Here is a 16288-nt window from a genome sequence, read left to right as displayed (position 1 = left end):
GACTGGTAACTAGGGAGCTGGCAGAGGAGGCGGCTACTCAGCTGATGGATATAAATAGCAAAATCCTAGTCAACAGGATATTATTGTTCTTTGGGGTTCCCAAAGAAGCCTTAAGCGATGGATCAGCTCCTACGCACATGCTGATTGCAAGTCAGCACCCATGTGCAGTGGGGAGGCCCTGCCCAGGGAAGACTCGAGGCTATTTCAAGAGTTACCAGGTCTCAGCACTTCCCATGCTCCAGTGGGAGGAGAGATTAAGAAACCGGGGGAAAACGGCTCAGCAAAGCAGCTGTCATCTATTTGTTCCTTTACATATTAATAACTCATCTCAAAGAATCATGAGACTAAATAGCAATGCTTTCCTCTGCTCAGGCCATGAAGCCAAGCCTAGATGGCGATCACCAGACAAATACCAAAGAGCTTGAGCAACTGGGAAAAGAAGAAAAGGAGTCTTCCAGGAGCAGGTCAGAATGGCTTATTTATATAAGGCCGCAAGACACCAGCTTCAAGTCAAGGCAGCTTACACTCCCAGGTATCGCAGAGCTTCAATTACAGACCACATTTCGAGATGAGGCAATGAAGTGCATCACCCCTCTATGACCTTCCTTCTCTTGTAGAACATACCCTTCTAATCATCCAGGGCAGGCAGACATCTTTAGGCAGATACCTCTCTACATTCATGCAAGATAAATACATCTCATCCATGCCCTAAACAAGCCCTCCCTTGGTCTTCCCCTCTACCCCATCAAGCTCTTTCAGACCTGTACCCAAGGGACACAGAGTTTCAGGACAGCAGATGCAGCATTGCTCTCTGTTAAAATAACATTCGGATGATTCTGAGAACTGAACAGAAGAGCACGATTTGACAGCAAGTTCAGGCTGGGCTAAAATTTAATCCAATTCATTTATGCATGCAAACGGAAAGTTTTTATTCGCATATATACTTCTCAAGGAAAACAAATTATAGTTCCTGGAGATGTTCATCATGAATTACCCTCTTCCAGCTTCTAGTAGCAAGTTTTCTTCCTCCCCAGCTCCACTTTATCTCCTTTCTAGCAACACATACTCAAACCATGGCAAACAAAACTCGTTGAACAAACTCAGTGAACTGAAAGCATAGTAAAAAGAGGCAGAGGGAGCACAGCTGATTTGGATCTTGACTGAGGTAATTCCAAAGCACTTGGAGAAAAAGAAGGTTTTACCTGAAGATAATAAATAGTAACTCATAAAGATGATCAACATGAGACTTCAAAAAAATACATCTTCACAAACAGGGAGAAGTAGAAGAAAGCAGGTTGATACCACTCCATAAACATTTTGTTCTTCTTGCATTAAAAAAACCCCTACGCCAAGCCAAAATGAATTGTGATTGCACTTGGTGATCCTTCACACCAGCAGGTGTGCACTGGAGAGAAGACCAACAAGCATGAGCAAACCCAGAAGGAGACCACTTGTCACTAAACATGGGAACATGACACGTGCTGGGACAAAAGATGAGTTTGTAGCTTCATGTAAATTATCAAGTTTTAAAAGTTTACGATAGAGAAGGCAGTATGCATGTATTACAGTTCAGATGAGTTGTTAGATGGCATTGTTTGCCTTTGCTGTCAGATGGTGAAGGAGACAAAAACAAGCTGTGAAGAGAGGAATTCGGTTAGGTAGTTCCAATGGTCACCTTGCAAAGAGAATACCAAGGTTCAAGGCCTGCTCCACCAAAACTTTCCATGCTCACACACAGAGAAATATGTCATTAGGCTGTCTGGATAACTTTGAAATAAATCCTCTGGCTTTCATATGCCTTTGATCCCCAAACCTAACATAAGGGTGTCATCTAGAGAAATACATTAAAACCCATAAGATACTCAAATACTAAAAAAATAGAAATAAATGCCTGCTAGAATGTATTAAGAACACATCTCAGTTTTAGTCAAGACAAATGCAAAGCGATGGGAAAGAAAGATAATAGTGATGCCCATAGGCTGAGTAGCAGAACTCAGGCTTGGACCATCTCTGCAAAACCAGTTATTAAATACTACTTCCACATCTGTTACAGCCCCATCCTTCTGTAAGGATGCAACGTGCAAGAACACACATGTGTAGCAGGACCGGCAAACTAAAATGAAGTGGGCAGCCCATGCCAAATCTTTCTGTCATGTGGACATCACGTTAGCACATTAAGCTGTGTTTTCCATGCAGCTCCTGTGTTTAGGCTCCAAGACCGGTCATTAGTGTGATAAATGAAATGAGCAGAAACTTTGGCTCGAAGAACCTGAACTGCAGCAGCTCTGCAGTCAGTCACTCTTCCTAAGTTTTGGTTCATTACTGAAATGAGAATATAAAAGCTCAAGTGAACATTCAGCTCGTAATTAAGTGCCTGAATGACAAACCTGTCTACTGGCTTGAGTGACGCAACCTAGGGGCCTCATCTCAGCTTGCTGTGAGCATCCAGACCACTTCTACACCTGGTTTTCGTGATCAATCTCAGCATAAAAGTGAAGGACACAATAGGCACAAAAAAAATCGGGATCCTGCATGAAAAAAAAATTTCTCTAGAGCCATCTGTGGGATAGGCTATGACACAATGTTTAGACCTCCCCCAAAATTAAAGAAAGTCAGGGACTTGGAAGGTACCCAAGCTCTGACCAGTTGAAACAAAATGTGGATATAACTTGCTGCATTAATTAGTTTCCAAACAGTCTTGAAAGACAGATGGGTATCAGCTTTCCAGACCTCCCCAGCTACATATGGATCTCTCAGCACCTGAGGACAGCCCCTCTCAGGGATGTCCGGGACTGCACAGGAATCATGCACTGTCCTTCTCCTCCAAGACGCAAGCTGCCATCACACCAGGGTCACAACCACTTCCTCAATTCACAGTAGTCCCACTGGTGCGACCTCCAAGTTCTTAAAATAAACTCATGATGAGTGATTCTGTCAACTGCAGCATTACAGACAGGATTTTATAACGTCCCTTAGCTGTACTAGCAACCAGAACATGGCACTTCCTCTTGATACACACAGGTTTTGAAGACAATTATATCTCTTATCTTCTTTGATTCTTCTGATAAGCACAGAATGTTTTAAAGTTTTGAAGGGCCAACACTGAATACATCAAAAAGAACATCTATCTTCAAAGGATGAAATGCAGCTTAGCCAGCAAAGATTCATACTCTGTCTTCTTTCACCCAAGGTCAATAATCATACTAACTTCTGGAAGAAGGCTGAGCAGAAGTTCTTTTTAACCAACATTAAGTCCTTAACTTTTTTTCTTTATAATGGGCAGATATGCAAAAATTCAGACAAGAATCCCTATAATCTCAAATCACTCCTTGTCCTGTATCCAGGAAAATATTAAAAAAAAAAGAAAACAAAAAAGATTAAAAAACCCTCAGAGTAACAGGAACTAAATGTCATTCAGTGGCACTAATCATCAGGGCCAGGAAGTCCCCTACCCGGTGTGGAACCTGAGAACAAGGACAGGGACTGAATGCTTCCCAGCTACTCTGGAGAGTAACTGCTGGAACTGCCCAGGATTTGTACCAGAAATAAGCCTACTGAGTACCTTGTCAAAAAAGGAGAGTCAATGGGAATTTTGTCTCTGAAAGCTCGTCTTCTCATTTGGGCAGGATTTCTACGATTCACCAGTTTTAAGTATCACATGAAGGCGCTGGCCGCAGTCACTCCTGCACTACCATTAGGTTTTTCAGGACCACACTCTGCCCCATTTGCCTACTTCTGTTTGCCTCGTTACTCTCCCTGGGCAAACGGCCCAGACAGATTTATGTTTGTTTCCTTCTATATACATAAATATATATATATATATATATATATTAGCTCCCAGACAGTAAGTCTGAAATGGATATTTCATACTGCGTTATTTATAAATACTATATCTTTATTAAGCTGTAGCTGCAGTTCACGTTTATCATGAACATCAGCAAAAGGCAAAAAGATTTAATCACATGTCCAGATGCAGTCATATAAAGGACCAGTTTTTAACAAAGTTATCTGCATTGGCATTGCTTCCATCTGCCTCAGTGCCAGGACTGTCTTGCCCTTCCCATTTTTCACTGAGCCAAGAGAAGCATAAACAGCCCTTAGTTGCGAACTACACTGACTGCATATGCAAAACACCTATTGATACACCTTAGGGGGCTCTTTGCAAAGACTTAAACAAAATGGCAAAGTACTTCTTTCTGACCATTAGTGCACAATGGAAAGACAGCCCGTGCACACAACCAGTCCTTGTGCTTTGGCTGAAGTTCAAGAGGTTCAGCTGCAGTCCCGTGAAATAGACAGTTCAGGCTGTAGTATGGCTCTCACAACATATGAATGACACATGGCTGCCTGATCAGAGGGGTTTATTGTACTGTTATTTGGGTTTCTTGAAGAAAACAGGAAAAAAAAGGCTAGAAGAACAAAAATGCAGTTTACCATACACTTGAGAGTTAGAAAGCAATAACAAGATTAGTGCACATCACAGACCTTTCAGATTCCAGAAGTGCTAACAAGTGAATTATCCTGACGGACAGGCCCAAAAAAGTAACACTTGCCACGTTACCATTGACAGTGATGGTAAGCTGGGTGGAGAGAGAAAAGAATAATGTATGTAGGCAGTTTATTTGAAGTTCATTTTCTCCCCTGTAAGTACCTTCGTCCTGGTGCAACATACAAAATACTTTCTTTTAAGGGCTCTTTGTTAACCTGGAGACTGCAACTGCTGGGCCACAATGAACAACAGCCACTTGGGAGAACTTGTCTCTGTGAGGGACAATCCCAGGTGCAAGACCTAAATGTGAGCTTCTATATGTCTGGCTAAAACGTGGAGCACCCACCCTGGGGGTCCCAGTCTAAGAACAGGAGCACTACAGCATCCACCATGATGTGGTTAATTAGACGCTCCAAACTCATTTCACAGCCAGGTAACTACAAGTCTCCAATCCAACTCAAACATTAAACAGAAACCTGAGAAGTTCAGTTGCCCAAAAAGCCACAAACCTACCAGTAAAACAAGCTGAGTACAGTTTACTGCCTTCAGACAAGATTTGGCCTTCTACTCAAAATGCCTGTGCACGTGAAAGCCCTGGTGACACAACCTGATCTAGCTGCAGCATTTCATGGGTATGGGTAGAGCACCTCCGACTTTAGCGGGGCTCTAGATGGACTCAGACTTATGGAGCATCATCAGAATAAGCTAGGCAGCAACACAACCTGCAGGATCTGCGCTGCAGGGCCAGGCTCTGGCTGGCGTGTAAATCTAAGCACGCCACTGAACAGACATGTTTCCTGGTAATGGACACTGCACATGAGCAGGGATTTCTTTGCCCAGCTTGGGACACTACAAAATGCACTCACCCCCAGTCTTAATTAGGATAGGATGAAGATCCAAAGGGATACATGCATTAAAGATGACAAGAACTGGAATATAGATGTTTCTATTTGAAATTAATCCTGTGGCACACTGAGTGAGCATTTGTTTTGTAAACAACTAGAATTATATTACCAAAAGAGAAAAACAAAAATTGCCATAATAAAGCAAAGCAACAACACTGATCTAGAAGGGTCTCATTTCTGACTACCAACAGTAAAAGATGCTAACATAAACAGTATTAGAAGAAAAAAAAAGGTAACTCATTGTTCATAGATACACTGGGTCTGAATTGTACTGATATGTATCAAGTGTAACTTTCAAGATACTACAGCATAAAATATGTTTTAAGATAGGAATTAGTAGAAAATAATTAACAGAATCCTCAAAATATTACACTATTTCAACAAATAATTCGATGGCATGATTCAAGACAAGTAATGGCCATAGAGATTACAGTAATCTTTTAAGTGGTTTTGATAACATCTTTTCAGATTCAGTGGAATTTCTGGTTTTCTGAAGAAATCCTCTCTGCCTGCAGCTTACATGTCCACAGGCGTGCACTCTGTAGACACCCAGGCTGTTGCTATTATGAGCCTCCTTAGAAGATTCCAATTTAAACTTGTGTTTATGGCTATAAAGCCTCGAACTACAGCTAAAACATAGCTCAGCTGTTTGCACAGAAATATGCAGCAGTTATAATGAAGTAAAATCCATCCTGCAATCCTCCACCTACAGTCCCTGTGTGTAACTGGTTGGGGAGACATAAAAATAGAATAGCAGGTAAAGAGACCTGTAGAAAAAGCCACATTTTTTAAAAGGTGCTGTGATGCCCTTCACCACCCCAGCACTGACACAGACGTGACTGCTTATCTAGTAATTTTGTCTCCTGAATATATAATTCTGAGAATCTTTTTGACTTCTACATGACAAGACAGACAACATTTGGCTCTTCCCCTTTAGACGTGTGCCCTTAATCATTCTGCAACAACAGTAAATTTAAACAGCATAGGACATAAATAAATAACGTTTAAATGGACACTGACAAGCCAAAATGCCCAAGGTTGCTTTTTCTAGTCCAATAGAAAGCTGTCTCTCAAACAGAAAAAGAAAACCAAGTCATTCCTTTGTAACACTTTCAAAGTAGATGCTACATATTCTTCAAAATGCGAGTGACATAACCTTGAAATTGTCTTTAGGAGAAAGAAAACTGAACTTCTGTCGAGCTGAGCAAATAAAAAACAAGCAGGAGAAATTATGAGAACTACATTACATTTTAAAATCAGCATGAGTTTTAACACAGTGTTTTGAAGACTGTTGTTCTTAAATGACATTCAACTTCAGGTGAGTGATACAGTCTGAGATGTTACCAGCTCTCCTAATGCTGAGGCTGGTCAGTACTTGAACAGCAGCTCACGAAGGGAAGAAAGAGAAGGTGATGCTGGCGAGTGACAGCAGATCAACCCCATGCCTCAAGTCAGATCCACACTTGGACGCCAAACACAGTCTCTCTTAATGATGAAGTGTTAGTATACAGGTGTAAGAGTTCATTTGCCTGCAGAGCTACTGTGCACGATTTGAATTTGGTGTAATTTCATCCACGCAATAGGACAGAGAGTCCAGACTTCTAATTTGTTAGAGAAATTAGGCATTGACCTTGTTAAAACTGCATGCTGGAACATGTAATCTGTACTTTGCCTTACCTCTCACTGCTCCTTTATTTCACCATCAGGATTTCCTACATCTGGAGCAGGTAAGTATTCCTTCCATTGCTGACAAATACTGCCAGGTATGGAAGTGCCCTTACAAAGAACATCCCCACTAGAAGACTTACGTTTCCAGCATTATCTCTGGTTTCTTATACCTGGATCTGAATCTTTCATTTTGGGGGTTCACATTTATAACTCTCAGACCTATTTAACTTCACTTTTACATAGTATATGATCACTTTGTGGTCCTACAGGTCTTTGTGTAAGATTCTCCAGGCGATTTAATCTTTCCAAATGTCACCCTAATCTACAAAGGGCCCCGCTGAAATGAACATGTCTACAGGCAGAATGAAATCCTGCTGAACATGGTGACAAGTTATGGAAGAGTAAAAGCAATACACAGTTAGAGAATCTTACTTTTGTCAAAATGGATACATTAAAAAAGGTTTCCTTCTATTGGTAAATTTCCCTGTGTTTGAAAGGCATGTCAAACTATAGCAAACAGATTGAATGCTGCTGTATCTTGTAATTAACTACAGAGAGTAATATTTTTTTTTAAGTGCAATAGTCCTAAGAATTATGCTTCATACATAAATGGATAAACAAAAATACTGAGAGAAACATTTTCAAGACTGACTATAGCCCCTGCCTTTGGTTCTCCATCAGAGATCCCTTAAAGCTCCCCTAAGTAAAGACATGTAGGCACCCTCGATGCCAGAGCTAACTTTTATGAGATAAGCACCCATATTACCTCTTAAGACATGGGCTTCAGGACGTGTTACCTCAACGGAAGCTAGGGTTCATTATCAGTGGCTATAGTTACTACTGCCCAAAGCTTAGAAAATCTAGATCTTAAGGATCCAAATGGAAAGACAAGCAAAATCAGAGAGTGCTAGGAGTTTATGACTAAGTGATTCACCCAAAGGTACAAACTAGGGCAAGGATAAGGAACCAATGGGGATGGTATTGTTCAGTTTATTTCTTCCAGCCTGTCACCACTTTTTTTTTTAATTATTTCTGACAACACTACAATATATTCCTGCATAGCCCTCCAAATATGTTTGAAGCCCATGCAACCCTCAGCAGAGCAAGCCTGAGACTCAGGAAAGTATTTACATCTACTGAAATCAAGGAATAACCATCTATGGATTTTTGTAGGTCCTGGATTTAACCCTAAGCAAGTAGCAAAACAATGAGTAGCAGGACTTGGGGCTCCTTGTCTAGTCCTCCAATAGAAGAATGATAGAATTCTACCAAGACAGCCCATGTACTCTGTTACAAATATAAAAAATTAACATTAAAACCATAATTATTTTTAAATTGTGGTAACACCACTTGGTTGCCAGAGATGGACAAAACATCTGACTGCACAAGTATTCATCTCCCAAGGAATGTAAGGAAAGATACATACTACTAAATATACATTCAGACTGTTGCAAAGCACAGAACCAAAATATCATCTAAAAGAGAATAATTCCTACTGAGAATGTTGCCTCTTTCTAGTGAGTGCAATTCACCACATTAGGGAATATATTTTTGAAGATCTTAAATCAAGCTTCCAGTAGGGAAGATTTTAAAATATTCTTGTGTTGTAACAAAATGTTCCTGCTGGTGTTGTAATGAAAGAAAGCAAGGGAAAAAAAACCATCTCCTGGCAGGAAATTAATTATTGAGTATTCCACTGCTTGAGATATGCTCCTATATTCTGTGCAAGCTTTCCATTTTTCTCTTTCAGTATGTGGAGAAAATCACTATGGATAATATACAAACAGAACAAAGAGCACAAGAATATCAGTTTATTAAATGCATTTAGAAACTGAACAGACCTGGAGTGAGAGACTTGGTTTGTGCATCACCACACCTGGCACTTTTTTGCACTTTACATTCCCCTCTCCACTTCTCCATCAGATTGTCACTTTTGCTTCTGCTTTCTGAAATTACCTCTGTCAAGAATGGAAGCAGTATGCCTGGCTTTTAACATCACTTACCTGCAACAGCTTTGAAATATCACTTCCTTCATTGAAAAAAATAAAATGGAAAATCTCAGATCTTGATGGAAAGGGAAAGTAAAAGCCCATCATCATATGCCTATGTCTAAATATCCAGATGTAATTCCATTTTTAAAGCCATCCTTTTTTTACCCCATGTCCAGTCCATTTTGCCAATTTCAACCCTGGCTGTCAGTTTTAGCCTCCCTGTGAAGGATGTTACATCATCCCATCAGTTACATTACAGAATATACAGTTCCAGAGGCTACATCTGCATCCAGCACGTGCACCTAAAACAACTCCTGAATTCAGTGGGATCATACCACTGCAAAAGTATCCCCATGAGAGCTGACACTTCCCAGAAACTGGCATCCTGGATCCTTCCTGGATGTGGAACTATGAAACTAGAGAGGGAAGATGCAACAGACTGAAACAGCATATGCCATCTTCAAATAGTATTTTACATCAGCAGTGCTCTATAGCTTAGCTAAGACATAACGAAGAACTCTTCAAAAGAAATGAATAATTTTAGCCTTTAAAAAAGGAGGCAGAAATGGTATGGAAAACTGCTACCACAGATGGCTGTGATGCCTGCAGAAACTAATACCAGCTAGGCTGTTCAGGTGCTAGTGGTACCGTTTCTCATGATCATCACCACTTGGGCTCATCTTCTTGGGCTCTTCCATCAGCTGCTGGGTGGGATAGCTCGGACACAGGATGACAGCAATGCCTCTGTCTGCCTTCCAGACCTGAAAGACCTCATATTTGTCTGGCACTGTGCATCTGCAGCAGAAGTCTCCACCTGACATATGTAAAATGTCCCATTGAAAGGGAACATTCTGGAGTAAGACAAACCATCAATCTCATAGCACCTAAACACAGACGGTCTTGCAAAGCATGCTGCAGGAGAGGAGATGCAGTAGTAGACGGGACCTCGCACCACCTGAGGTCCTTTGTGTGGCCCTAAGCAGCAGGGCCTGTCAGGATCTATGCTGGTGCTGCTGGAAACTCTGCATCATCCTCAGCTAATTTTTCATCCCAGACTCATGACTTTCTAGCACTATTACTGATTCTGCAACTGATAGACAGTGATACCAGCAGTGATTCAGATCACATTGTTTTGAGAGGAGAGAATGAATTCTGAGTTATAAAGCAGGAGCCAGTTTAATTACTACATATGAACATAGAGCATATGCTGCCCTTTTACAAGAAACTATCCTGAAAAGAAGCACCATGCTTTGCCACTGAGCTCCTGAGTGACAAAAATCACACTCTCCTGAGTATCAGACTCACCATCTGTAAAATGTTTTTCATCTCTAGAAGATAATGTGAGAACTATGTGTTACAAATCATATCTACTGTAAGTGATTGATATCACCATTTGCTTTGGAGCGGCACCTTAGAAAAAATGCCTTTTCCTCCCTGTAAGAGCCTACTTGGGGAAAAAAACCCCAAAAACTCTTAAAACCCTATTTAGTAGTGCAAGCAAGGTGACAACCAATATATATCTCAAAATTCCTTTTGTATGGTAAGACGGGAACAGGAGGCTTTTTTCATGAATATAATGTTATTCAAAGGAATTTGCCCTGTAGGATGACATTCTCCTACAAGACTATCGGAATTTTAGATAAGGCTGTGTGCATCTGTATAAATGCATTTTAAGTTCCAGAAAGGGAAATGAGTTTAACTCCTTCTTACAAAAATAATAGAGAGGCAAAGCCAAAAGCATGTTACTCTTTTTAGGAATAGATTTCTTTTCTATCCCTTCTCAACAAATGCCCCCGAGTTAAGGATTAAACCTGGTTTAATTGCTACAGTTTTGAGCAACAAGAGATCAGAGGCAGACCATCCATGCTAACACACAGAATTGAAAAAGACAGAGCCAGGAGTTCGAAATGTAGAATTACACTATAATCTGATATTGTCAAAACCCAACGGGAGTTCATCCTGGAATCAACAGCTCTGGCTTCACTCAAAATCTGAATTTCAGAGGTTATGATGATGCAAGCTAAAATGTTGTGGAGTGACCCCATCAGCAGTTAACTGCATTAATATAACATCAGAGCTGAAAGAATGCCTAATTTGAGTCTCTTTTCTGATAAATTATACATCATCTACAATCAAGCCAAACCAAAACTGATTTCCAGCAACTGCACTGCCTCTGCCAGTAGTCAGCGCCTTAATATCATTAAGCATAAACAGGAAGAGATAATGACCTATAATTCAAGTCTATTATTTTTATGGAACATGAAGATACATTGCAGTGTAATGTGAGCTGCTGATCAAGGCTGGTATGTTACATTAAACAAATTGCTCTCCCATAAGCCACTTCTGCTTTTTCTTCTTTCATCGATTCTTGCTGTCCTTGCCAGTCACAAAGAGTTGGCTGGAGAGGGGCAAACGTAACTTTGGAGGAGCTACTACACTGATACCGAGCTACATTCCAACCCAGGTATTTGCATCCTTTCCGCCAGCACTGCCTGTGGCAGAATAGGGCTGCCATCTCGCAGACGACTTATCCAATAACTCTGCCCTTGTTTATTCAACAGTAGCTTATGAGAAGGCACATTAAATTGAGTACTCAGATAGCCACCCGGCTCCCTTCGGGCTGCGCTGGTACGGAGCCGGGGCCGTACCCCGACTGCGGCCGCGCACCCCCAAACCTGCGGGTGGGAGCGCAGGGCGGGCTGTGCCCCAGCCCGCGGGGCGCCTCCGCCAGGCTCCGCGGGCGGCCGAAGGCAAAGCTCCCGCCACCCGCGGCGAAGGGCGAGCCCCGGCACCGCTCGCCCCGACGCCCGGCCGGCAGGGTCCCCCCGAGAGGGAGCGCGGTGAGCCGGAGCCTGCAGCCCGCGCCCCGACGGCCCTCAGGAGGAGCCCGGGGCGGTACCGTCCCCCCGCGGCGGGGACACCGGCTGCGCCGCCCCCCCAGAGCCCCCGCGCCCCGTCCCTCCCGCGGGGCCCGGCGCCGCTCGCCCCTGCACCGGGGCTCTCCGCCGGCTGGGCGGGCCCGGCGCCCCGCTCGGGCGAAACTTTGGCCCCGCCATCCTCCTCCTCCGTCCCCGCACCCGCACCGCCCGCGCTTCGGGGAGCCGGGGGAGCCCGCACAGGGCGGCCCGGGGGGGCGGGCACGGAGCCCGCAGCAGCGCCGCGCCAGGGCACGGGGAGAGGCGGGGAAGGAAGGACCGGCACGGGGAGAAGGCGAGGAAGGGGCGCGGGGCGGCGCGGGGGCGGGGGGAGGCGGTTCTCCGGAGGTGTCGATTTACCTTGGAGGTTCTGCACTCGGATGTCGCTGATGTGCCCGATGAGCTCCTCGCGCTGGAACCAATCCCACTCCTGCCCGGCCATGGGGACGCAGGGCCGGGCCGAGGGAGGTCGGAAGGAGCCGGCGGCACCGCCACCGCCGCCTTCACCGGCACCGACGGCGGGCGCGGAGCGGAGCGGGCGGGGGGGCGGCCCCTCTCCGCGCCGCGCCGCGCCCCGCCCCGCGGCCCTCCCCCCTCCCGCCCGCCTCCCTCCCTCCCTCCCTCCGCCCGGCCGGGGGCGGTGGAGCGCCGACGCGCAGTGGGGCGGGGGTCCGGCCGTGCCCGCCGCCGCGGGCAGCCTCCCGCCGGCCGCCCCCTTCCTCCCCTCACCAGCGGCGGCCAGGCTCCCGCATCGCCGCCCCGCAGAGCGGCGCGGGCGGCAGCGCGCCCCCTGCCCCGGCCGCCCCCTCGGGCGCAGGCGGGTGCGGTCCCGGCCCCGGCGCTGCGGAGCCCACCGGCCCGGCGGCGCGCTGCCCCCGGCCGGAGCCCCTGCCCCGTCCCGCTCGGGAATGGCCTGTTGACGCTCCAAATAAATAACGTTTTTCTTGCTGAGGCAGCAGGGGGACTGCGAACAATACCGAGCTCCTGCCCACTTTCTCTTGCTGTGCCCGGGGACGGGAGAGGTGTCGTCCCCAGGAAGAGATGTCACGCATCCAGGGTAGAAAGGGAAGAAGAAAGTATGAAGGGCAGAGGGGGGTTCCTTGTAGAGATGAAATAAGCACCACTAGAAATTGAAAACACTAATACGCCCTTTGCACGCTCATTTAGCCTGCCCTTGCTAGCTCGTTTAGGCCGTTTGAGTTCTTTTGTGGTGAATTTTCACATTGAAAATCTTAATTTACACCGTTTTTCATCAAAATCGCACAGTAATTGTTGTCAGCATCACTAAAATCTGTGCCCTGCAAACTTTGTGAGCAGCATGAGCGTTTCCTTCACATACAAGTCATTTCCTTGCAATTTGTACTTCCGTGCCTGGTTTCTTTTCCAACCGTGAAGACTGTATAATGTAAACAGCAAATTCTGACACAATCCAGTTGGACTAGTATAGCATCATTAGGCTAGCAAAACACACAAGCTGAGATCTACAAAGTTAAATATAAACAAACCGGGGTGTAGAGATTGTGACTCTTTCAAGGTGGAAGTGTTATGTGATCCCAGGTAAATGCTCACTCCACGCAGCCAGTTGTTTCACCCAGCTCAGGAGTGCAGCACTCTCCCCACAGCCCGCTTGGCTGATCCGTCTGTTGTGACTCAAAAACAGATGGAGATGATGAGAAGGCAGAGTCCTTCATAAAGCATCCAATAGGTGAACTGTGGGCAACGGACTCCGCACAGTGAACTATCCGTCAACTGTATAGCAAACAGTCAACTATCCTGAAACCCTGTCTCCAAGACTCTGGGGTGGTCTTCAGCTGTTTATAAGCATCAAGGCTCAAAAGTTTTGCACAAATTTAAGGATAGATGAATGCCATGCTGAAGTTTATGAACCTGAATGCTAGGAGCAGAAGAAACAGCTTGTGAAAAGGAAAAAGCATCTGAACTCAGCCAGATTTGCACAAATTGCAATGCTGAGCTTTAACTTCATTTTGCACTGGGAGGACCTGTTTTTTCCAGGAGTTATCCGAGTGGGCCAAATACATCAGTACCGCATTTAGAGGTGGAGCTGGAAACTGAGCAGGTGTGGCTGTGGGAGAAGCAGGTGAATGATCATCAGTGAAATACTGTCTGCAGGGGACTGCAGAGGGCTGGAGGTCCCTAGTCCATGCCACCGCTCAAAGCAGGACTACTGCCAGCGCCAGAGGGGGAGAGCTGAGGCTTTGTCTCATCATGCGTGGGCACCCTCCAAGAGCTGGGGTTTCATGAGCTCTCTGGATGGCCTGTCCCAGTCTGTGCTGGCCTGCTCATAAGACCTCCCAGTGGATGCTTGCTATGGTCGGTATGCCCGCTGGAGAAAGGGAGATGATATGAGACACAGGGGAAGTGAACAAGTCTGCAAGCTTCAGCAGCAGAATCATAGAATCACAGCATCATTTAGGTTGGAAAAGACCTTTAAGATCATAGAGTCCAACTGTAAATCTAACAGTGCCAAGTCCACCACTAAGCCATGTCCCTAAGTGCCACTTCTACACCGCTTTTAAGTACCTCCAGGGATGGTGACTCAACCACTTCCCTGGACAGCCTGTTCCAATGCTTGACAACTCTTTTGGTGAAGAATTTTTTCCTAATAGCCAATCTAAACCTCTCCTGGTGCAACTTAGGGCTATTTCCTCTCATCCTATCGCTTCTTACTTGGGAGAAAAGACCAACACTCACCTCGATGCAACCTCCTTTCAGGGAGTTGTAGAGAGCGATACGGTCCCCCCTGAGCCTCTTCTTCTCCAGACTAGACAACCCCAGTCCCCTCAGCCACTCCTCACAGGACTCGTGCTCTAGACCCTTCACACCCCAGCATCTCAACGTCTTTGTTGTAGCGAGGGGCCCAAAACTGAACACAGCATTTGAGGTGCGGCCTAACCAGTGCTGAGCACAGGGGGACGACCACTGCCCTGGTCCTGCTGGCCACGCTGTTTCTGACACAGAAGGTGGACACTGAGGTGCAGCAGAAGGACCAAAGGTCAGAGGAAGCAATCCAGTAACTCCTTGCTGCCAGCCCCACCTGACGTGTGATGTTACAGCTGTGATTCATTGCTCTCTGCACACTTTTCTGGGGCTAAATACTGCCGTGGCCCTGCTCCCTGCCCTGCTTGAGAGCTGCCCAGCCCTGCTCTCGGGGTGGCTGAAGGTACAGCCCCGGCACCTCCAGCACCTCCAGGCCTGGCGGCTGTAGCTGCATTTGACCTGCACAGTCTGGATCTCAGCATCAGGTTGAGTTTGAGATGTTGTAAATGATTAACATTGTGGGCACGGGGAAGTTAAAACTTCTGCTTAGGGAGAAGAGAAAGGCATTAAACCTTTCTTACCTGGGAAAGCACCTGCTCTGTGCAGCCCCATCTTCTGAAGACAAAATGGCGGTGGGCAGTGGGGCCCAGGAGCCTGCGCAGGCTGGGACTGCCCGCTCCTCCTGTGCCGATGGGAGGTGAGAGCACCAGCCCTGCTGCCTGCCCTTCTCCTGCCGGTCAGTCAGGCAGGACCTCTGCCTTGGCCTGGGCCAGGCCCATCTGGCAGGTCTGGGCACTCCAGTTTCTAGCCCAGCGCATCAACATAAGCTGCGTCGACCTCGTCTTGCATTAATACGCTGGGTCCTGAGCTACTGTGAATGAAAACTCTGGTCCAGCTTCACTTCACAGGGGTGCAGTCCTGCCCACAGCCTGACAGGCATCGCCTGCATTTGTCCGTCTGAGACCTTCAGACAGTTCTTTGGCACCTCCCCAAACCAACTCCACCGTTAGCAGAAGCCCTCATAGGTAAACCTCCTCCGAGATGGTTGTGAATAAAATCACAATATATGCAGAAATAAGTGCTCCAATATGAAAATCTAAGGCTCTAAAATTGTAAGGACACTAAAAGATTGTGAGATCAAAAGGGGCATCCTTTATAAACATGTTTCTTTAAGTTTTTACATTCTTCCCTGCAACCATGTGGTCTATGAATGATCTCAAGAAAAAAGTATGAAATCTGAGATTCTCACATAAATCCAGAACTTCAAACGTTATGTTACTTGTCATAAAATCCGCAAATACTTGTGGGAAATTATCTGTGAAAATACTATATGCCTTCTAAGAAGTAACTGATTGTATACAGCAAGGAGGAGTAAAGAACAAAAAAATATTTCAGATTTTATTATTGAAATTCAGTTGCCTTTTGACGTTTAAGGACAATTCTATAACTGAAAAAGCAGATTACATTTGATTAAGTCTCTTGGCTCACACTTGTTACTTAGGGCAACACTGTAAACACTTGGCCAAGAGTCTGAACTATAGT

The 16288-nt window shown here is 45.4% G+C and overlaps 1 protein-coding gene across 3 annotated transcripts in view; it reads right to left on the bottom strand.

The window, feature by feature from the left end:
* CLMN (calmin) overlaps positions 1-12521 on the bottom strand; it is a 77937-nt gene extending 65416 nt beyond the window's left edge. For all 3 annotated transcript variants that reach the window (XM_037394236.1, XM_037394237.1, XM_037394238.1), the window contains exon 1: positions 12329-12521. In XM_037394236.1, coding sequence (XP_037250133.1) covers positions 12329-12410 — 82 coding nt within the window. In that variant the 5' untranslated portion in view covers positions 12411-12521. The remainder of the gene's footprint in view (positions 1-12328) is intronic.
* Positions 12522-16288: the final 3767 nt, after the last annotated feature.

Source organism: Falco rusticolus, chromosome 7 (genome assembly GCF_015220075.1).
Source record: "Falco rusticolus isolate bFalRus1 chromosome 7, bFalRus1.pri, whole genome shotgun sequence".
Classification (NCBI taxonomy): domain Eukaryota; kingdom Metazoa; phylum Chordata; class Aves; order Falconiformes; family Falconidae; genus Falco; species Falco rusticolus.
The sequence above is the reverse complement of the archived record's forward strand: the minus strand, read 5'-3'. Positions and strand labels throughout refer to the sequence as shown.